At 42.9% G+C, this 24,576-nt stretch overlaps 1 protein-coding gene across 11 annotated transcripts in view; it reads right to left on the bottom strand.

Annotated features, from left to right (window-relative positions):
* The window catches only part of neo1a (neogenin 1a), a 153,052-nt gene that overhangs the window by 85,950 nt on the left and 42,526 nt on the right, over positions 1 to 24,576 (bottom strand). For all 11 annotated transcript variants that reach the window (XM_005455680.4, XM_019353991.2, XM_019353948.2 and 8 more), the window contains exon 2: positions 13,157 to 13,480. In XM_005455680.4, the coding sequence (XP_005455737.2) occupies positions 13,157 to 13,480 (324 nt within the window). The remainder of the gene's footprint in view (positions 1 to 13,156; positions 13,481 to 24,576) is intronic.

Raw genomic sequence — 24,576 nt, forward strand, 5'->3', positions numbered from 1 at the left:
TATTGTTGTTAATTAAATGTGGAAATATGAAATGGATATATTATTTACTGAGGGCAAATGTGCAGCTGTGCTTTTTCATACATAGAAGAAAACAATGCACTCTGAAATAATCATATCAGGAATAATGCAAAGCAACATGAAGGCAGTCTAATCAGTCGCTGACGCCTAATGGAAAAGGACGCAACAGATCTGTAGAACACCTGGTCGGCCTGACAGTTTGGCATTAATAGCAATTACTTCAGTCCATCTGCAGCGCATTTCCTTCAAAGGCAGCAGATGCTGTGCCGATCAGTGTTAACTGTATAGATTTGACAATTTGTTTGCCTGCACATTGTGTTGTCCAGCAAACTAAATGTCACATTACAATGATACAAGCTGAAAGCATTACTGTCCTTTAACCACACGACCGCACGTATCCACAGCAATGAAAGCCAGGTGCTCATATGAAACCGCTACATGCAGGCTGGTTTTCCGTTACCTGGCTGCAAATGTAAAAGGAGGTGATAGGTAAGGGTTAAAATGCAGGGCCAACGCGCAAGACATCTAAAAGGTGAGATGGATGGACGATGAGAGCAAAAATGGTTGCCCGTGTGTAGAATGGAAGGCGTGCTGTTGTGGTGCTGTTTTGCCTCATCTGACCTGTCAACGTGTGAGAGAAAGAAAGCAAACAGAGGTGATATTGACCTTGGAGCACAAGATATTCCACAATCTTCAAGGAAGCACGCAAACAGTTATATGAGACAATCCCGTAACAACACAGTTCAACACTAACAGCAGGAAGCCTCTACTTGAACACCGCAAGCTTTTGTTTTTTTAAAATCATCAATCAAGTTTCATCAGACTCAACTCAGCGAGTCAAACGCCTCCACGCTGCCCTGAAATCATGCACGGGTGCACACACACACACACACTCCTTCCTTAATTCGACACCTCCACAGTTCACCATCCACTAATCAAAAAGTCATGAAGTGACAGCATGGTGTGGGGACGGCGGGGAAAGCCTGAACACCCTCCCCTGGGCCCTCACACACAGAGTTCAGGGCAACTCGGTGAAAGGAGGATCTACACATACGCACTCAAACACTTTCCGTCACGTAGCCGAAGCGCTCAACGAAACAGCTCATCACTCCCTTGCTTTCCATCTCCCCTTGTTTATCGCACTCTCCTTTTTCACACGTCGCTCTCGCTCACACAGCTCTTGCCTGCATCCCACATGCCATGCCCCTGCGCATTAAGACAGACTCCAGTGTTCAAGCAGGTCTGAACAGGCTCCAAAGGCTCCCCAAACAGTCCTCATTCTAGATGAAGAGCACGTACGGTTTGTCATTCAGCCCTTTATGTTTGTCACCGTCGCTCTGTAGAACGCATGAGAATACGTGACGAGTACCACCCATCCAGCCTGCTACCTTCAAAACTCCCTTCTTCCCCCATCCCTTGTGTTAGCTCTGAGTGACACCAAGAGAGGAATGTGTGCATTTTGCGTAAAAGCAACTAAATAAATGCAAATGAAGTTTCCATTAAGGGTCTTCAAGCAGAATGTGGCCATTTCGGGGAGAGACAAAGCCTCTTTGTCACTGAAGGGGGAAAAAAAATATCAATGAATGTACCTTAAGTGAGGCAGATGGAGAACTGAGCACTAAAAAGGCATTTTTGGAGAAGGTTAAATCCGGTCAGCTGGAAGGGAAAGCGTGGGATGTGAACTGAGCGGAAGTGGAGAGAAATAAGTTTTCAAGGCATCACCTCTCACACCTTAAACGTAGCCCTCTCCGTGCAAGCCCCACCTCTCCTACTGCCATCGTAATATCCCTAAGTGCTTATGGAAACCCATAAATAATGTTGATCTCTGAAGCACAGGAAGCAGGGATGCTCTGGGCACTTCACACTTTAGTTTCTTCACTATATTCCATCTATGCCCAAAGCGAGGACGTTTTCAGTTTAGAATAAACAATGAAACACAGCTGCGCACACACACACACACACACACAGAGTTTCATTTTTTTGCATCTTCAGCATAAGCCGAGGAGAGTTAAAATATGCATTTCAACCATATTTTATTTACATCTAGAGCAACAAAATCAAATCCCATCTCCGTCACCCTGGAATCGCATTTACTCACAATAGACCATCATACATAAGCTGTCCTATAAAAGATATGATATGCTGTCATTATTTAGTCCTATTTCTGCCAAGACAGGAGTGACTGAGTGAGGAGGCTCATAAAAGCATTGATATTGGGATGGGTTTTTATGAAACTACTCCCTATAAATTAAATGAACAGCTGTCAAAACAAGTGACCTTGAATATGAAAACTCCAGGCTGGCTGGTCCCTATCAACGTGGCATAAAAACTTCTCCCCCCAATCTCACTTTTGCCGTCCACCCCGACAGCCTGATGAATGCCGAGGTGTATTTCAAAAGACTTCCTAGAGGCATGGGGAGCCATCAAAAAAACTGTGAGAGTGAACTCTCTTTCAGGGTTCAAAATCCCTATGAAGACCAATTTGGCTTTGAAACATGGGGACGCTTTAGTATGAAAACCCAAAACTGCCTCATGTATGCTCACTTGGACGGGGATTGCGAGATGAAAGGGCAACGTGGATGAGCACACTGGTCCCTAACAGCGTACGTGTCTCTATCTGAAGAACCACAAGGTAGGAGACATGACCAGTGAATGTCAATGAGGGAGGGAAGGATAAACAAAATGCTCTCAAGTGTAGCCAGGTGTCTTCTTCTTTTTTCTTTCTTTTTTTTAATGTGGATTCAGAGAAGCTGCTAGAGTGATAGACCGCTCGCTGCAAAAACTTTTTATCGCTTTAAATAACGCTCTCCTCGGGTAACCTTTTCCTTTTTTAAATTTAGGAGTGAACCCCGCTGTGCACAGTCACCTGAGGAGGTCTACGTGTCCCTTCATACTGTGAGACCTGTCGACGCGACCATTCCATCATCCTGTCAAACCACAGTTAAAAGTCAAATTTGTAATTTGAAGTCATTTGTAAGTAGTTTGGTTGGTAAGATCTGCCTCCTACCACAGACGTCACTCTCCATTAACTCTGAGCTTTGTATTTTAACACAGTTCCATTCAGAATACAGTATTTGTAATGGCAATGACATCATTTTTGTAATTTTGCTTATGTACACCTTCACAGTGGATTTGAAAAGACACAATGAAGATGTGAGTGAGCGCAAACTTTCAGCTTCAATTGTAGAGGTTTAAAAAGAAAGAAACTGTTTAGCAATTACAACCTTTTTTACACAGTCTACCATTTTCAGAGGCTCAAAAGTAACTACACAAACTAACAGTTTTATATTGAAGTTGTCTTTTTAAATACTTGATGAAAAATTCTTTGCAGTCTATTGTGATTCGGTTTTGCTCAACGAGAATCCAAGTAGGTGAGAGAAGTGAAGAATTTATTCTAAATCAGTCTCTAATCTCTATACACAACTACACCGATCAGGCATAACACTATGAGCACTGACAGGTGAAGTGAAAAACAGCAATTATCTCTTCATCATGGCACCTGTTAGAGGGTGGGATGTGTTAGGCCCAAAGTGAACACTTTGCCCTCGAAGCTGATGTGTTAGCAGCAGGAAAAACGGGCAAGTGTAAAGATCTGAGCGAGTCTGACGAGGGCTACGTTGCGATGAATGGACGACAGAGTCAAAGCGTCTCCAAAACTGCAGCTCTTGTGCGGTGTTCCCTGTCTGCAGTGGTTGGTGTCTATTAACAGTGGCCCAAGGAGGGAACAGTGGTAAACCAGCGACAGGTCATTGCGGCCAAGGCTCATTGATGCACATGGAAGGCTGACCCGCGTGGTCTGATGCAATAGACAAGCTGCTGTAGATCAAATAGCCCAAAAATGTAATGCTACTTCTGAAAGAAAGGTGTCAGAATATTCAGTGCATCACAGTTTGTGGTGTATGTGCCTGCATAGCTGCAGACTAGTCAGAGTGTCCATGCTGACCCCTGTCCACTGCTAAAAACACCCACAATGCACACGTGAGCATCAGAACTGGACCACGGATCAACGAAATTGGCCTGGTCTGTTGAGTTACCTGCACCCTTTTATGGAAACACTCACACAAAGCAATTCGATTCAGGAGCAAAACGAGTTTGAGGTGTTGACTTGGCCTCTGGATTCCCCAGATCTCAATACAATCCAGCATCTGTGAGATCCACAGAGGTCCCGTCTCACAAGTTACAGGGATTTTAGGATCTGCTGCTAACATTTAGGTGCCAGACACCACAGCTCAATTTTGATATTTTAAATTCATTTATCTCCCCAACATCTTGCAGCATTAATGTTAATTTCTGGTTGTTTATTCAATATGCTTTTTGGTGTAAAAGCATATCCTGTGATGTTCCTTTTAATGTGACAAATTCAGATTTTGGATAGTCTTATTTAGTGTTTCGCTTTAGTAAAATGTGGTAAAAGTGTTAAATTCATCCCACGAGGTTGTTAACACATTTCAAGGAAATCCCACACACAACTATAGCCGCTGATGCACAATTCAAAATTGCAAGAGATCCTGAAATGATGCTGTTCAAGTACTAGTAGATATATTAGGGCAGATGGTAGCAAGATGTCTATAAAAGACAAAAACACTCAGGCTGATTAACATGATGTGCAACCAGCCAAATTCTAACCGATGCCGTGATTCTATCCTTTGGGTCCAAAGACAAAATGAGAACATTTAAGGGAAATCTCTAAGGTTGTGTGGAAAGCCTTGAGCAGTGAAGTTTCTTCACTGATGTGCAGATGCCTCCCACATACTGGGAGATGCACTATGTACAGTTGTGAATTGAAGTTCAGCTGGCAGGGGAGTCGAGGTGCACGGTGGGGAGCAGAGGCCCCGAAAAACACAGAGGAGAAGAGAGTGAGTTTGGGAAGTCATTACGAGTTTATCTTCACCCGCTGACGGCAGCAGTCAATTATCACTGTCATTAGAACATCGTAATTGTACCAGCGTAGTGCAGAAACAGGCTGGAAATGTTCTCAGCTCAATTGGACACTTCACTTTAATTTGAAATTCTAACTGCGGCTTCATTGTAGCGAAGAAAATGTCCCCAGGTATTTTGTTTTTTCAAACACTCTCCGTGTAGTAGGGTATAATCTGGCACAGACACCGAAATTATCTCTGAGGGTATGTTTGTGCTACTTTTAGCACTGTTGTGGAATTTATTTCACAGAGGAGTTGGTGTGTTTTCTCTATATATCCATGTACCCACAAGTAAGTCTGCAGCTCCAGGTCTTTAGAAAGAAAAAAAGTCAACCGGTAACTAGTATAAATGGTCATATTTGAGCTCCAACTCATACTTAAACATTTCATTTTTACGGTCTAGTGGTCACCCTACAGTCATAGTACACAGGAATGATCCTGGGTTCAAGATGGAGAGGAGTCATAGACCACAGCCTCAGGCAGGTGCAAGCTAGTCTCCTCCCAGTGCTGGTCCAGAGCCCAGATAAATGGACAGGTTACATGAGAAACAGTGTCCGAAGTAAAAGCAGTGCCAGTAATTTTTAATTGTCCAGTTGCTGGTTGTGCACTCCCTTGCACTTGTGCACTTTCCCTCCTTTAAGGCCACTCTTCTTTGAGTTTTCTTTTGATTGGCTGCCCCTCTGTAACAGGAGGTTTGAAGTGCAGGTGGGCAGGCTTACATGCTCACAGAGAGCTATGTGCCTGAGGATACAAAAATGTGGGAAAGCGAACATTTAAAGCAGTGTGAAGCCTGAGTTTCTGACTTACAGCGATTACCTTTACAATTTCAATTTTATGCCATATTTCATCTAACATTTGAGCAGCATGTGTGACTGAGAAGAACAGACGATCCTCTTCAAAGAAACAAACACAAAAAACTCTTTATACAAAAAACTTGATTTAGCAGTGACCTATGTGATGAGGACTTTTTCGGGAGACAATTTATAGGAATAAGATTAAGTTGTTGCAAAAAAAAAAAAAGAAGAAAAAAAAAGCTTGAAACAAGCCTGTGTTGAAGCAGGTAACGTGTGTAGCAACAAACTTCTGTTGCACCGGTGTTCAACTGGAAAAATTCTGAAAACATAAAGACAATTAAGTGCGTAGGTGTAAATTTCTATGCACACACACCAAACCGCACACTAGACACTGTGGTGTCTGGAGAGTAGAGATAGGGCTGTCTCCATCAGCCTCTCCACCTACCCAGAGGACCTAATCAGTCAGTGAATACACGTAAAATGGAGGCTGTCATCTACCTCCAGCCCAACAGACTCCCTGCCGACACTTTTCTCCCACTGCCAGCCTCTAGAGAGCAAAAAAAAGATGGATCTTTCCCAAAAGCTCCATCCTCAACCAAGATATCCTACATCATGCATCATATTTTTCTCAGCTGCCGAGTTTCTCCGTCCTCTTTCTCTTTGTCCTATTTAGTCTCATCTTTACAGTTAGATCCAACTACTCATATACCAATTTCTGTTTTGTTTTTTATTTTCTTCTTTGTATTTCCCAATTTCATGACTTTTGTCCCCAAGATAGCTAAATGTTTTCAATTTCAGCTTAACATATGATAAAAGCACCCAAGTGTCTCTTTCTTCGCCTTTATCTCGAGCTGACTTCACTCCTTCCTGACATGTGCCAGAGAGAGATGAAAATCAGGGTAATGGAATCCACTGTGATCCTGACACTGCTTCCGGGACAGAACAATTCATCATTCCAACAACCCTAAACTCAGCAGGAAAGAGCCTCATAATTGGGCATCAGTGGGAAACGCCTTTTTGCATTTGGAAGCAACCAGAGTCTATGCTTGGATTTTTAGATTCTTCTGTCCATCCAAAAGAAGAACAAAATTCCATCAATCAAATTTACAACTCGACAGACTGGCGACCCACCCAGGGTGTACCCTGCCTCTTGCACAGAGGTTGCTGGGATAGTCTCCAGGCCAATGGCAACCCTGAAATGGATAAGCAAATGAAGATGGGTGTCTGGATGGTCATCCAACTTTATCGGCCTACACTGGAATGCCAAAATTATAAAGGAAAGCCAAGTCGATCTTATCCTGCTTTCCACAGTCACGCAAACTGTGCATTACAGTTGTTTCTCTTGTCATGCATCTGAAAAAGTGTGGGGTAATGATTCATTCATCTGAGGACAGGGACTTGTTATCCTGCTTATGGTTCTTGCAGTGAGCAAGCTCATGCCTGTGAAGGCATCTGTCAGCATGCAGATCAAAGGTAACTGTAATGCCTGACAGGCTATATAGAAATTTAAAATACACTACTGCATATTTGAGGTAATATTATTCCTACACAGCACCTAACTGCGTTTGAAGAGACATGAATTTTTAAAAACAGTCGTTCCAAATCACAACAAATTGACTGCAGGTTGCAGATTAAAGCCTGGATCCATCTACAACTGTTGTAGGTGTCAATTGTAAACAGGACATGAGTAAAAATCACCACCCTGGGGTTGCGCGTCTCTGTCAACCAGTCAAGTTTTGATTCATATCAGTCCACAATCATTTAATATATGCAATACGTAGAGACTGCAGGAATTTAATTGGTGGGACCAAACCAACTGCTTTCAAGCATCGGTGTCTTTGTATTCCAACTCAGTAATTTTTTTAAAATTCATCCTATTGTTGACATACTCAAGATTTGCAATGTAGACACTCTCAAAAACAATAAAAAATTCAAGAGGAAAAACAGTGACGTGGATGGTTTGTTTCTTTTTTGGAGCTCCTCTGAGATTTTTTGTTTTGTTTTGGAGATTTATTGTTCTATATTTTAGATGGAGCTATGCAACTGCCGTGGCCACTGTGGGCCTGCAAAATGGGTGAGTGCTAGAGCCTGTGAATACCGGTGGGTGTGTAGAAGCAGTTGAAAGGTGGAGGACTGAAAGGATAATAAAGAGAAAATGGAAGACTGTGAGGGGTAGTAAAGGGAGTAAAAAGAAAGGACAGGAGGGTGATTCAGTGACTCAGAGAACTGACAAAGAAAGCAAGGCAAAGGTGAGAGAGGCAAAGGAAAGAAAGGGAAGTAGAGGAGTTTATCAGGTAGATATAGTGAATGAATGAAGTGAACGCATAACCCTCAGCGAACAGCTGAGAAGCTCGTGGGCGTGAGTGGTTAGACGTGAGCTGATTGGGCTGTATCGGTGCACATAGCAGGGAAAGACCGGTATTTGTTTGTCCTTGATTTTATTTGCTTTGTGTGTTTATTATAATCAGGGTGAGGTTAATATATTGATCCTAAAAAAGGGAGAAAACATAAATATCTAAGGAGGACTCGCATGCTCTCCAGTGACCTAATTAGACTTTAGCCAACAGAGACACACAATTGGTAAGAAAAAGAAAAGAAAAAAAAATTCTCACAATTAAGTATCATTAATGTTTCACAGAATGAACACAATTATAGCGTAGTGGTTTATACATTCACCTAACAAGCAGAGAGCACAAGTAAGTCTGATTCCCGGAGGAAAGAAAAATCCTTTTGTGGTTGAGTCACAGAGACATCCGGAGTTACCTAAAAAAAAAATCTGCTAAATCAAACATGCAGAGCTGCCCACTGTCCTGACCAACTTGTGAATAAGGGACCAGCCAAAAGTAGCTTTCACAGCAAAATAAAACACAAAGAAAGTAGAAATCATTTATACAGTGTTCCAGAAATCAGGTAAGTGCAGATGGGTATGTATCCAAGCTGCATGTAAACCTAAAATGGTCATTCTTAAGCTTTAAGAGGCCAATAAAACCATCCCGATACATGTATTTCTAAGTACTCTTGCTAATCTGAGACGCCAGGAGACAAACTGTAAATATTCAGGAAGTAGGAAACCTGGAAAGAAAAATCAAATATGATATGACACAATCAAGTGGAAAACACTATGGATGCACCTTGGCAACGCAGAGCAAAGCTTGGGAGCATTAGCTAAAAACGGGTAACCACTCCACTCCCACTGGAAGTGCACTAGCTTATGACCCTCAGGGTTTGTGTCTTCTCCCAGTCTCAAAGTGGGAGGACCATGTACAACATGTGGCCTAACCACTACACAACGATGGCCACGATAACTGATGACTCAACTCTCTCAAAATATGCTCCAGTATTCGCCTTAAAGTAGCCATGTCCATCTCTGACGAACATTTTATAAATACAATCCATGTTGAGTTTAATATTTCAACAGAAACTTGAACTGCAGCAGTCCCTGTCATGGCTGGAGGAAAGGCTCTATGTGATGAGCTGAATGCACCGAGGTAGTTTTAACAAAGATTAAACCGAGCTGCCAAAGCATATTACTCGAGCCACCTGGTGAATGTGCGAGTTTGTCAAAACACGACGCAATCGCGCCTTAAAGCGCTAAAAAAAAAAAAAAAAAAAAAAAATGTCTGCCTGTCCTTAAGTGAAAGGTAATGATATGCTGCTTTTAAAAAAAAACAGAAACAAAACAAAATCACTCAACTCAGATAATATCCTTTTCAAAGCGGGCATATAAAGCCATGTATGCATGCATTCCCTTGCAGCCTTTTACCATTTTATTTACCCGAGTCACTGAACGTAGAAAATGTACCACACACAAAAGAGTCATTCAAAGAAAATCTTGCTAACCATGGCAACCTTAGTGCCCTATTATGTTTCATCCCAATTGAACGTCTTGATCCGTGTTTGGCTGACATCCATTTTATGTTGTGAAAACACAGCTGACTTGTGATTATTCACAATATGTAAAGATGTCAACTTAACTGCAAGTACAACAAAGTGCCTCCGACAACAGCACAAAGCGCTCCCCCTGCAACGGTGATGCAATCATCCTTTTCCACATTTTCAAGCCGTCATTTCTCCGGGGGTGTAACGCACCCCCTCCCCTACCCCCCTCGTCAAAAAACAGATTAAAATACATCAAAAAAAGGGGATTAAAGAATCTGCCGACACTCCTAAATCCTTCAAAGGGAGTCCGACTCTATCAAAGGATGAGTACTATTAAATATGAGGCGACACATGTGACACGTGAAGGGTGCCGGTGTTCAGTTTATAATTTCTGCCACTATGGGGAGGGGAAAAATGAGATTTCAGTGAAGCATGATATCAAAGCAAAGCAATAAGTGGCTTTTGCCATCTTTATATGCCGGAGTAACCTATAGGTGACAGAAAGAGAGAGAGTGCAGCAGCAGAACAGGGGTGAAGCACTGATTTGGCTCTGCAGAGAACTGCCTCATGTACATACACAGACGTCAGAAAGGAAAAACAAACCAAATAGGCTCCAAGACAGTGAGAGGGCAAAATAAATTCTCCATTTTCTCATTTGGGGGTTTCCCTGTTAAGCGGCAGTGAGGTGGGGCTCACCTCAAGCGATTCTTAAAGAGGGCTGAGTTCAAAGCGTGCCGGTGGGAGGAGAGGCGGCTGCGTGGGAGAACAGCAGACAGTTAAGATGGGATTTCTCATTACGCGCGTCTCGCTCTGTGTCCTGGCTATCACCGCTGTATGCCGCTCGCTCCTTCTCTGCCCTATAATTTCTCTCACTCTCCCCCCCCTCCCTCCTTTTCTCTCTCGCACAGACTCAAACTGAATGCATAAGATTGCGCCCCACTAGGCCACATTCCCCTTCTCTTTCATCTGAGCCCTGCTTGTGTTTCCACACTATCTGACTGTGCACACACAGAGGCTAAAACACACACAGACAGACTGGATGACAAAGCAAGAGCAAAGAGGGAACACAAGGCAGAGAGATCTTACCGTGTGTACATGAATGAGAGCTCGGAGCAAGGCAATATGAAAAATAATAAATGTTGAAACAGAAAAAAAAAATCCTTTAAATATCTCTCTATATAAATATATAAAACGGGACTTGAAAAATTGTTTTATTTCTTTACATACAGTCATTTGTAAAATAATTCCCACATCAGCTGAATGATACGAAACAGTCTGAATTGCTGTACTACTTTCACTGCATTTTAAACAGTGATTTCCTTCCGATTGGTTACATTCTCGTGTGTTCTTCTGTTTTTTGTTTTTCACTGAATCTAAATGTTATTTCCAACTTCACTTTGTGCGTATAAACAAACAGAACTGAAAAAAGTCAGGTAGTGGAGCCTATCAGAGCAAAGAGGTAAAGCTGGAGAGCGTGGCGCTGTCCCGATTGCGTCGCTGTGTGGAAGTAGAAGCGTTTGCTCGAGAAGAATGAGCAGCACGTCCCCTCGCAATCAATCCCAGATATTACCCCGGTATTTGTCAGATATGCTCCCTGCCACGCCAGCCATCCGTGACTCATTCCGTCATTACATCGGAGAGGTCACGCCCACTCCACCCCTGCCTGCGCCATCGTTCCAGGGTCTGATGGCGGCCTAATGGCCTGCTCTCTCTACGCTGCAATTAACCTTTTTATTGGCCACCTGCCAGACAGCTGGAGATACAGCAGTGTGTGCGCGCGTATGGGCTTATGTAAGCGCAACCATAAATGCGTCTGTGTTTATATGCACATGCACGGTGGCTGAAGCTTTTAAGTCTATAAATTACCATGTGAGCAGCGAGACCCAGAGCCCGCATGTGCACGTGGGCCTATAAAAGCTGACAGATTTCACCTGCTACTCTCGTCAAATAGAAATTGATTGAATCTAACATCCCATCATGTTTGACCCAGACAGATCCCACTGGCTGTGATGCTGTCTCAAAGCGGAAACACATCTTGGAACAAGAACTAAACAAGTCCCTTTTGCATTATATGCGAGCGCAGAGGGGAGATATTATTTGTACTCCAAGAGCACCTGTCTCCCACCCCTGTTGCTGCAGGAGTGGAAGTAAATGGCAGCTGTAAAAATTATTCCAAGCTTCTCATTAAAATGACATTTCTGTAAATATGTCATCCTCCAAAGTTTGATCAAATCTGTGCCACTGATGCCAAACATTGCATAGTTAAAGCTACCCCGTGGAGTTTTTGACTTATAGTAGCACAAATCCCTGTTTTCAAAACACAAAGACGGGTGTGCACGCAACAGGGAGTAAACGTGCACACAGTGTAGATGAAATTGGAGGACAAAGTGCATTCAGCACATTTGTCTTCATGAAAATAAATGTAGATCTAATTTATCTGTTCACAAGGAAACTCCACAGATCATTTTAATGCTGATATCTTTTATTTAGCCATCCGATGTTTTATTTTAAACCCTGCTGCACTCTAACAGTATTATATCCTTTTTCCCAAGGGAAGTCGTATCTGCGAGATCTCGCCTCACACACAGTTAGACCGCGAGCTTTTTGAGTGAAGGAGAAAGGATAAAAAAAATCTTTTCAATCTCTGCAATGCTAACCATACTGCTTCATTACTTTGCAATTCAAAAAAAATGAAAAGCAACAGAATGGCAGGCGGACAGTAACTTTACACAGGCGCTTGCCGTCTGAGAGGCTCGCTATACCATTGTCAACAAGAGGTCTCTGTCGAGTGTCTTTAAAATGTGGCGGAGCACGGCTGAGCAGAAAGCACACAGTAAATGCATTCTGTGGCTCCTGCAGCTGCAAATTGAATTTTGGGGCATGACTTGACTCAAAACACCTAATAATCCCACGTCACTTGCTGTTCCCGAGCTGAACAAGGTCACACTGTAGAGCGAGTAATGAAAAAAAGACCCTTTTTACAAGCATTTATCCAGTAGGGAAATGCATTCAGGCTCCGGCGAGGTGAAGGAATTTAAAGAAAAGAAAGCACAAATAGCCGAGCACCTCAACAGAATGAGAAAAATAAACCACAAAACCCTTTCATGTATACGGACGCCACATGTCTGTGCACATACAGCATGCAGTGGTGCAGGGGGGAGCATAGCAAAGACTGACAGGTTTTAAGTCACTGCACAAACAGCTTTTGTTTCTTATGACGTCTCATTAGCCCTGACAAAAAGTTAAAGCTGGGATTATCTAAACCTTATCGCCTCATTTGTCAATCAGCTTTTGAATGTGCACACTCACTCTGATGTGACAGCCAGCACAAGTGCAAACACGTGTTGGGAGTTCAGCGAGTCTATAAAGCACTTGCTGGTAAACACGCAGACTATTCAACAATATTCGGCCCTATCCATAATCTCACAGTGGCTTTTGAGTGATCAACAGCTTAACAGTAACTACAACACATTTGAAAGCATAAACCAGAGTTGAGTTTGGACTGTATCACATGCTGACTAGGCTGATAAATCTAGTAGTTCTTACCTGCTACAGAGAGGCGTGCCGTGCGGCTGGAAATGGATCCCAGGTTCTCAATGGTGGCAACACACTGGTAGGTTCCTTCGTCGGGCTTGTTATGTTTAGAGTGGACCACGTGGGTGAAGAACAGCGTGCCATTGGGCAGTATTTTTCTCCTCTCGTCTGAAACCAGGCTCATGAAGGTGCCGTCTTTCTTCCATTCGATGTGTGCCGGCGTGGCTGCGTCGCTGTGTGCAGAGCAGTTGAGGAAAGCGGAGTTCCCCCGGATGGCCAGCGTGTCCTGGGGCTCCACGGTGAACCAGAAGGGGCTGAAGGGCTGCACTGCTGAACCTGGGGAGCAACAAAGGGGAGAAGAGAGATGTCATTCAGAAAGTTTCAAAGTTTAACATCTTACATCAGGTCCACTTTTCTCTGAGCACTAATGGAAATTAGTGAAATTCTTGCTGCTCTCCAGCAGCTTATCGGTGGGTGATGTGCCTTAAAGATCACACCACAATTATGGGGGCAGATTCATGATCAAGGATGCATTTCTGAACTTTCCCCAGATGATCATTCTCAATCATTCTAAACAGCTGATTAGCTGTGTATACGGTGGATTAAAAAGTCGGACAATTTGACTTAGTGCTCTATATCTCGTTTCTACATTGATTTTATTCTGAAAGTTCCTGCAGGAAGTGGCAATATATAACATTATATTTGATGCTTCTTTCAGGAGGCTGGTTGCAAGTTTATCCATCAGACTACGCCACAGCTATTCACACTTTTTGTTAGTTTAAATGTGAACAGTGCTGATATTTCTATACGAGTTACTCTAAGAATTTTATTCTGAAAGTTCAGTCTCTTCAAAATAAATCACCTGCACGTAGCAGGTGGTAAAAACCATTCACAATTTAACATGGTCAGATCATACCAGTGTATCCATTTTGATTTCACTGATTCCAACATGGATCTTCTTTCCATAATCTTCAGATTCTGATATGAAACAATTATCGGATTACTAATCAGTAATCGAGTGTAACTACTATCAAAGATCAGTAAAGAAATATGCTTGCGGTTAGGCTGCAGCAGAGGGTTGATGAAAGGTGCAAAATGCTTGCAATCACTCTGAAGTGCACAACACTACTATCTGCTTTTTCCAGTTCGGTCACAGCATGTTCTAAGACGTCGCTGACATCAATGGCATATTTCAATGCTCATTCTAAAAATGACAGAACACTGCAGGACTCCAAGTGCCCCAAACACTGAATGAAGTGTTCCCGAACCAAAACATCTTTTTGTTCGTTCTATCTTTCAGCCAAAGTGCCTCGGCCTTATTCCAGAGCCTCAAAGAGGCTTTTTATTATGAAACCACAAGCCTCGCTGGAATTGGGCAAGAGGAACTGACAAATTTAACCAAGTCTAGCCTCCCTGGCAAGTTAATATCACGTCTTGCGTTATCATAAGTACAGCGTGCGGGAAGGAGTAAACACGCAGGAACGCGGCTGCCATTTCCTTTCCTCGAGCAGAAATGGTAACATCACATTGACATGAACAGTGCCAAAGTGAGAGTAAGTAAAATTGCTTTGCATTCACCTCATCCATTATTCAAGCACTCCCACTGTAAGAGTCACACAGTGGTATTGTTTAGATAAATAACACCAATTATCAGTTCTGCAGGGATGGGGCAGAGCTTGAAAAATAATTAAAGGGGTATGAAGGTATTTTAATAATTCAACGAATGGAGTGAAATAAGTGGCTGAGTGTTAAATGCAGTTTAAAATATGCCTGCTCTCTTCCAAGGAAATGGCATGTCTCCGGGGGAGAGGGGAGAGCAGAATGCGATAGAAAGAGATGAAGACAGAAAATGAGAGAGTAGTGTGAGAGCGAGCGAGGGATCCTGTGTCAATAGTTCAGCTATTTAACTACTAGAAGGTAATTTCTCTACCTTGTGGCGCCAAGTCCCCAGTGAGAGATCCAAGAGAGAAGTAATATAATGCACGGTCCATTATGGTGGCAGTATGAATGCTTGTCCTCTGTGCACTTAGTTGTCTTGAAAGCACAAACAATTACAGAGAAAATGCTGTTGGAAAGTGACTGAACTAACTAGAAATAGATGCAAATAAATGTAAGCCGTTTTCCCACTAAACTGAGCAGTCAGACCCCACACTAATTCACTGATGAGTAGACCAGAATACTGAAGAGGAAGTGTGCCTGCATTCTGTCTCAGCGTACAGCAGGGACCCTGGACAACGTGAATTAAGGCCTGATATACGAGCAAAGTCCCTTTAGAAAGATCTGTGTTAGCAGTTACTTTATACATATCCTCTTATGACTGCTGTGGCGCCATTTCACCGCAGTTGCGGAGTAAATGCAAGCAAAGAAAACTTTATTAGGCCGGGTAATGCACAGAGCGCGCAAGAGCTCAAAACATTTTGAAAATCCCTCCAGGCAGAAGTGGAAGTGAAATTCAAGTGAATAAACAGCAGTAATGAATAAAATATACAATGTTCTAAACTAGCCCAAAACATTTCTAACTGCAGCTCTTAGGAGGCAAGTGAGTGGCTTGTAATTAGACTGAAGCAAGTAGCTAATTTCAGGAAATCAATAAATTCACAGCGAGCCTGCTTACATATTGGGCAGAATGTGACAACACTAGCAAATGTGTTTGACTCATGGTGTATAGGACAGATGGAGAGAGACTTGAGGGAGGAATTCGTCACTCCAGCGGACCAAAAGCACCATGACATGCTTAATCATCTCTGCATTACACTGCTGGAACAGTTGGGTGTGTGGGGCTGGGCAGAGCGTCTGTGCCCAGGTTTGGCTCCCCTCCAGTCAAAAGAGCATCTTCAGCTGCTCTCTATCTGAGGGAAAAAACTGAATGGGCTTGAAGGTCCTACAAGCATCCTATCAGAGTCAAAGCAGCTGCCTTTAGCAGCTTTTCATCCCAATCGTAGAAACAGTAGGGGAGGGCTTAGCTTCGGCTCTACTTTTGAGAAAATGGCAAACCATCTGCATTCAGCTGCAGACACAACAACCAACGTCTGTGCACTGGGATGAACCAGGAGTGTAAGGAGTTTGATGGCAGGCAATCGGCTTTTTGGCAGCATCTAACTATTATCTGTTAGAATCTTTGACTCATTAACACCATTTCTACCACTAATCTCAATTTCCCCCTCACATTACCTTCAACCAGTCGTGGCAGATGGCTGCCCCTCCCTGAGCCTGGTTCTACTGAAGGTTTCTTCCTGTTTGAAACAAGTAGTTCCTTATCTATCGCCAAGTGCTCGCTCATTTGAAGTCGTCTGATTGTTGGGGTTTCATTCTATTATTGTAGGGTCTTTACCTTATAATATAAAGCACCTTGAGGCAACTATTTTTGTCATTTGGCGCTATATAAACAAAACTAAATCCAATAAATCTGCAAACAGATTCCAAAACAAGGACGCCAACGTTAGTGGCCAAAGTTCAAACGGACACGTTTCACGTAAAGGTGGGATGGTGTAAATCAATGCCGAACGCCCTGGACTCATCTGCAGACTGAACAAATATTTTGACAAAAGGTGACAGCGGCATTCCAAACCGATGACCATATTTCATATTTCCGTCTTTGTAGCATGCAGAGAAACACAAGAATCATAAAAGAAGTTTCACATAAAGCACAGTGTAGCCAGCGTATAATTTCTCTCCTCTAGAAAGCAACTAAAAATAACCCACTCGAGGCAAATTTATCTCTTTCAAACTCCCTCAGATTATTTATAGAAAATGAGGGAAAATGTATGAAAGCACAGAGAGCAAAATCCATATTTCACCAATTTAATGGGTCCCTTAGGAATAACAACAAAGTCCCCGTATCAATATACAGGCTTCTGAACGTTAACCTAAAGCAATTCCAGTGACGTAAGGAGGAGCTGGAAAAACCACACCCGTGACCGATATTTAAAGATTCACTAGCCTGAATTGTCTTTCCTTGTAAAAAAAGAGAGGAGGACAAGCAGGGCAGGGCTGGATGAGGCCAGCACCTCAGCAGGAAGCAAGGATCTCTATCTGCAACATGTGATTAAAAAACAGAACAAACAAAATGCACAAACATCAGTATCTTAGAGTAAAGACAAGCTTCAACCTTTATGCCAGAGCTGAGGGAAAAAAGTTTACTTTTGGCAGCTAACAAGGTTCCGAGTTATAAGCCTGGAAAAAAAAAATTTATTCTAATGAACACAAATAGAACGAGCAGCGGCGTGCCGATGCACTGTGAAGTGCTCGCTGACAGAAAACTCAACAGAACTCATGTTCTCATACATCAAAGTGCAGAAAAACCAAACCCTGCTGAAACAGAACATAATGAGAAGAAGGGAGATCAGTTAAATTTGCAATGACAGGAATTTCTGTCTCTTATATACATTTGTTTTTTGTCTTTCGCTCATACAGCTAGATGATGGCTATATGTTTCCCTGAGAAATGCAAAGTGCACCTTTAAATGTTTCTTACTGAAATGTTTCGCACTGAAACACAGCAGGCTTTTAACAGCACAGCTGTAGAGTTAGAGGAGGAGAGAGGGGTCAGAAACCACATTACAGTGTGAGGAGTCTAATCTATTCGGGCCCCCACCCGTTTGTGTTTGATAAATAGAAACCTCCACACCAGGCAACCAGTGAGAATAAGTCGAGCGGAGAGCAAGGGGCTAGAAAATGGGCTTGTCTGCTTGATAAGCATGGGCTGTTACCTCTGTCCCAAATCCACTTTTCTCCGCAGTCATAAAAGGTTTGGGAGCCCAGCTTAAGGTGGTGCTGCGATATGCTGCAGTGCTCCCCCCCCCCCACTCGGATATGAGGAAGACAGAATGGAGATGTGGGGCTAGTGATGGATTTCCCCCACGTCCTGACAATGTTAAAAGCACGATTTCAGACATTACAGAGATTACTATCTAGGTGAGGGGTGTGTGTGTGTGTGTGTGTGTGTGTGTGTGTGTGTGTGTGTGAGAGAGAGAGTGTGTGAGAGAGAGTGTGTGAGAGTGTTAGTGTGTGGGAACTAGTAAGCCACAACGTCTTGCTCTCTTTCCGTGAGAGTTTAGAAAAGTAGAAAAAGGTGTCTGCATCAACTGTGCGAGGTCATATGCACTGACCCCAGATACCGGTTAACAATTTCTGCAGCAAATTACAAAGTCAGCCTCGTAACATTTGGTGTGTAAAAAAAAAAAAAAAAAAAAAAAAGTCCCACTGAAGGCAGTAAAGAGTGGGTTGGCGAGGGTCTGTTCTCCGCACAAAGACCCCCTGTTCTCTCCTACTCTGCACTTGGCCCAGCAGGAAGCCTCCTCCCTCATTGACCCACCGCCTGACAGCAGTCATAGTGACTGCCCTCCTTATTGAGCCACTCTTGAGACAGAACAGAGCGCTCTGGAAGCCAGTCGCATTTTCAACAACTGAGGCTCTTCTGTGGCCTGAACTTGGGGACGAGGAAATCCTGGACATCATCAAAAGTAAACACACTTCGCAGAGATTTGAAACCACTGGGAAATTACATCTGTAAAGGGCAAACAGTAATATGGATTCTGCTTGTTATCATTATGCTGCTTTCACGCTCCTTTATAATATGTCACTGGATCTCTAGGCTGTAAGCCCTTTGTAAGAAAACAAGCCAGGAAAATCGTTAGTAGCGCATCGGGGATGAATGAAGGCCTTCAGTGCAGGTAAAGATAGATACAGGATGAAGGCCCTTTGTAATTTACCTGAGCACTTCAGGCTCCCGTCTCTGTGCTATTTCCATATCTCCACCGTTTGTTCTTCCAGGCCGAACATCGGGCTGCTTAAATGACACTAATGGAAATGGTTGTCTCTTCTTCCCTCCCACACTCTCCTCTGCTTTTCCTTCATCTTTGCACCCTGAGTCAGTGTCTCTTTCTGTGCAGTCTTTCATCCAGCCTTCTCCCAAAACTTTGCTCTAAAGCCCATCTGTCACCGTCGAGCACCTCAGGGAAATAACCATGAACCTAAGATCGAGCATGGTGGGACTAGGTGTCTGCAATGTAACAGGAGAAAAAGCTTATTTGAGGCATTTATCTATTTAGGGGAAAAGGTGTCCTTTTCAAATTAAGAAAACACAGCCTCCCGCCCGAATTAATGTGCTGGGCTTTACTTATATTAAATTAAAGAAATTAAGATTTATGTAGAGAGTCCATATTCGTGCTTTCTAGAGGTTAACCCAAATAATCTGACTATATGACTTTTACCATCTTCTACTATCTTTTACAATGTCAAGCTAAAGGAAAAGAGAGTTAGTGTTGCAACCCAAGCACTCAACAATGCCCGATGAGCCTGATCACGGATACCACAACCCACTGATTCTGGTATTCAAAGCATTCCCCGCAGCACTTGATGAAATGAGGAGTTAAGGCCAAGCCATACAGGGATGGACAAAATGACTGGGGTGCCTAGCTCACACACTGGCTGTCCTGCGCTGGCACCAACTCAACTGGCAGATTAAAAGAGGAAAGGATCCAATTTCTTCAGCTCACAGTTCTCCGTCATCCTGTATAGTGGCTGCCATGGTAAAGCTCCAGAGGCCCGAAGGCAACATGACAGGGTCACCAGTGAAGGAGGGTCACCGCAACGGCATCAGCTCTGGTTGCGCTGCAAACTGCCAGAAAATGGTATTCTAAAACAAACGTCAGTCTCTTTTTAATCAGGTGGAGAAAAAAAGATCTTAGTGAAATGATTCACTGCTTAATAGGATTAGCAAATAGTCTGAGTGCAAGACGCCGGCAAAACTTCAAATGTGGACCACCACGGCCAACGTGAAGACACTAAGTGAAGGATTTTTATTCAGGCCTTTTAACTCTTTACAGTACTGAATGTAATGGTGTCAGGGTATAGTATACCAGTGATTAATGACTAACTAATCCCACACAGGCACAAATGACCCCAACTTCCTGCTTAGTAGCAAAGGAGCTCAGTCCAAGACCACCTTGGAGCCTTATTTCAATACACTGCCTAATGAGAGTCCTTAAAACCAGGCCCAACACGAAGTGTTAGCAAGAAACTGGATAATGTACAAGCTACGAGGAGGACATATCGAGCAATGCTAAGACAACATTCACCATTCTGAAAGTCAGTGGTAAACATTACTCTTTGTTTCACAGATTATATGGACTGAGTGATTTAAAGAATTAGAACATCTGAAACTGATTTTCCATCATTTAATAAGCATTTTAAGAGCAGCTGTTTGCAGGAGCATTTGATTTAAAGTAAGCTGCAACATCTGAAGCCTAAACTTCTTAGTATCCATGCAGTGGCCTCTAAAAAAAATAAATAAATAAAAGTGTGTGTTTGTGTATTTTCCAAACATCAAAAGGGAATACTGGAAATTAGGTTTTGAGGCAGCATCTGGCTTTTTTTTTTCTTTTCTCATCAGTCCTACAAATACATACCTTTTATGTCACAGTTCAATGAAAATGCCAAGTGGTGATCAGGAGAAATAGTCTGCAGGGGAAAATCTCTTAAATGCATACTAATTCAAGCTTTGCACTCATTAGTGTAACATCAATTTTTCATAGATGTTTACAACAATTACATTTGGAACCTGTGTTTCCAAAATATGCATATTTATATCCCTGTGGCATGCCTGTAAACAAAATATGTTCTTGACTGTGCATTCGCCTACATTACATACACAATTTTATATTGAACTTACTGGTTATTGAATTATATATCCACCGCTGTATGCCATATTATGAACTCTGGCACAAATAAATAAACTAAAATAAAAACTCTTCTTTGGCAAAATGATAGAGGCAGGTATATTTCTTTCAGTAAAACTGGACACAAATACTGAAAATAGAAGGGAAAAAAGACACTTTAATGGAATGCTGGACAGAGCTTTCAACAGCCGAGTGTGATGAGGGACACCCAGGAGGGATTGGTTGGATGGGGGAACCCCCTCACCTCATCTGGTAGTGATAATTAACCAGTACTGATTGAGGCTCAAATTCCCTCGCTTATCAACCTCCCCCATGGGCTCACGATGAAGGATTGGCCCACTGAGACGAGAGCAGCCCAGACAGGCATTCTTTGAGAGCTGGTCTTGAGATAGTGCAAGCGTTCGGTGCAAGAAAACGACAAAAAAACCCACTTTGCCTCACGCAAAGTAATTGGAACGCAAAATGGCAAGAAAGAGCATGTTTCTCGGGCTAGATGGACACCCACTGAGCAGTTGGACTAAAGGTTACAACCATCACTTAATGCTTGCGTTTGAGAATTGAACTAACCTTTTCTGGCTGCTAAAAAAAAGTGGTTTTAAAAAAAAAAAGAAAAAAGAAAACTCACCATGGCAGCAGATGCCATTATCTGCTATTTTTAAGTAAAATGCCCTTTAAATTGCACTCTCAAACAAACTAACAAGTGCAGAGACAAACGGCGCGCTTAAAATACCGCCAGAAATCAGCACATAGTACCAATCAGTACGAACCTTTGAACTGCAGTCAGAAAAGACGAACAGGAGGGGAAATCCATATCGTCTTTTGACCCATAAAGCATTGCGATGTCATTCAACTAAGCCGGTAGCATGAGACAAGTGACTCCAAAATCTGACAACATTGTCGAGTGCTGCTGTGAGCGCGACAAAGAGAGAATTGTGAAGATCATATGTGAGATAGCATTGTACAGTAATAAAGCTGGAGTAACAATAATACATAGGGGGGGAGAAAAAAAAGTGGAAATGTCTTCCAGATGCCTTGTGGCGATAAGTTATCTGATGAGGCTGTAAAACCAGCAAGCACTGGGCAAAACGTAGCCAGGAAGTAGTCGACACACCAGGCAGATTGGGGCCAAGTTCTGAGCAGCAACACATGAGATAGTCATCTGAGACAGGAAAGCACATTCATTTTGCCACCCGCTAGCTCCACCCTGTCCCCACCAACCCCCATACTGAAGAAAATCATGTGGCCATAATGAGATATCCTAGAGATTTTTTAATGAAACACAATATTATATTCTCTTGCGCCTGTTTTTTCTCTCTTTCCTCAGCTATCACACTCACTCACACAAACATATACACACAGAGAAGAAAATCGATATAATCCTCTATGCCTTGCACAGTCAAACACCCGGCAATTTATCAGCATTGGATTTCAAAGTCTGGGTCTTTGCCTATTTCGTCCTTGACTCCTGTCATTTATTTGCTCTTTTTTTTTTTCTTGATCACAACAGGAAGAAGTAGAGAAGGAGAAGGGGTGTGTAGGGTGGGGGGTGGGGGGTTGGGAGGTGTGGGGGGGGGCTTGCTTACAGTACAATTTCCACACACTCTACAGTTAAGTAGAGCGGTTGGTACGAAGAGCCAGAGATAAAAGTGCAGGGCACACTGAACAACTCTGCCAGAGGTCACATCCAGCAATTCACTTGATCACAGTGTTTGGATCTGGCTCCTTTGAGTGGTCAAGTGTGGCCAATCTTCCTCTGATAAGTCAGATGCCAATTACCAGCCCAGACACAAAAACATTTCAAACTACCCCAGTTTCTCCTCTTGTCGAGATAAGCATCAGCATGCAAATTCTGCTAATTACAACAGAGCTGAGTCATAGTCCCCCCCACTTTCAAAGCTCCCTTTGAGACTTATTACACTGGCCTATTGCTGTCACATATAGATAAAAGATAAGAATTATTTTCCTATAAGAAAGGGGGGAAAAAAGACCCAACCATTAACATGGTTGTCAGTTTCTTCTCACAAAAGAACTTGAAGTTTTTCTTCTGTGCAATAATCCCACTGCCCTGCCTTTAACATAGAACAAGATCCCTACAGCTAAAAACATGCATTTATGAGGACTGTACATATATGCGGGACGACTCATCCGTTCCTCTTTTTTTTGTTCTTTTCAGACTGGCTTCAAAGTGGTTGACAGAGAGGTGCAGTTAGTGGGCTGTTGATAAAAGGGAAGCCAGTCGCTGCGTGTTCACAGCGATTTGGAGGAAACCATTTAACACTGGAGTACGGGAAAGATCAAAGCCTTCGAGCCAACACTGGGAGGGAGACTCAATTACTATTTTACTTGAAACCGGATGCTACCCCTCTACAAGAGACCCTTAAAATAACTCTGGAAAAAAATATCCATGGCAGCTCGGAGAAGTGGGGACTCGGGAGGGAATGCTATCTGAAGACAGTGCTGTAATAACGTTGGAGTTAAGTGCGGTTACAGGGGTTAAGTGTTTGCACCAGGGGCATAGTTAGATTACAAAATGAAGATGCTGCGTGAGGCATGAAGGTCTCCTAGATATTATTACTGTCGTGTACAAGATAGCAAAGCTGCCTTTTAAATGACGAAAGCACCTTTTTTTCCCCCCTTTTGGGAGAGTAACAATTTTTTTTTTTCACCTTACACTTCTGGCCTGCAATCATAGACCATTTTCACACATGAACTCCAGACAACAGCCTGAGATATTGTTCGAAGTTGCCCTTCAAGACGTGTAGCAGACATCAGGAGATTTTCTGTCAGATGTGCTGGGCTTTACTCAAACCGATGAAGCCGGTCTAACGTCCTGCCTGACCGATTCAGACATCTGCCTTCTCACATGCAGTTCATGTGTCAAATACAGATATACTTAGGATAACTCTCCAGTCACTGCAGATATCATCCTATAGCCAAGCTGAACCATTACACACACATTACTGATCTGACCCTTATTTACTGGGATTAACATGCTGCCTTTCAGGGGACATAGAATAAAGGGACAAGATGTACTTTACTCAAATTTACTGACTAAATCTATCATCAGCAGCTATGAGTCTTTTTCACAATCACACCAAGTTTCATTGATAATTGCCGGTGCAGACCAGTGTAACTCACTCTTCTGCAAAAATGAGAAAAAAAAAAGGCATGTGAAAGATGCCAAGAACACAAAAAACTTTACAGAGACAGACCTTCAAGGATCTCTCTGCTTACAACCTACGCTGGGTATTTTGCAGTGGAATTTCTACTTCTCAAGTGACTAGTGTAAATGGGCCGGAACTTATTATAGTGCTTTACACCCATTCATACAGCGGTTTTCTATTACACATGCACTCACAATCCAGTGGACTGGGGTTCAATATTTTGCCCAAAGACACTGGGAACTGGGGCCTGAACCACCAACCACACAGTAACTGCTGAGCCAGACAATGCCAAGGATTGAGATGAAAGATAACTAGAAATGTCCAGGATGTCCTGGATCTACCGCAGGGTCTACTCCTGGTAGAATATCTCCCCTAGGAAACATCCTGTTCAGAAGTCCAAACCACCATAATATGGTGGAGTAGTAGTGGCTCTACTCTAAGTCCCTCCCAAATAACCAAACTCCTCATCCAATGAATAAGGAAAAGTCCAGCCACCCCTCAGAGGAGACTCGCTTTCACCACTCGTATCCCTGATCTCATTCTTTGGGTCACTACCCAGAGCTTGATGCCGTGGTTGAAGGTAGGAATGA

Source organism: Oreochromis niloticus, linkage group LG1 (assembly GCF_001858045.2).
Source record: "Oreochromis niloticus isolate F11D_XX linkage group LG1, O_niloticus_UMD_NMBU, whole genome shotgun sequence".
Taxonomy (NCBI): Eukaryota; Metazoa; Chordata; class Actinopteri; order Cichliformes; family Cichlidae; genus Oreochromis; species Oreochromis niloticus.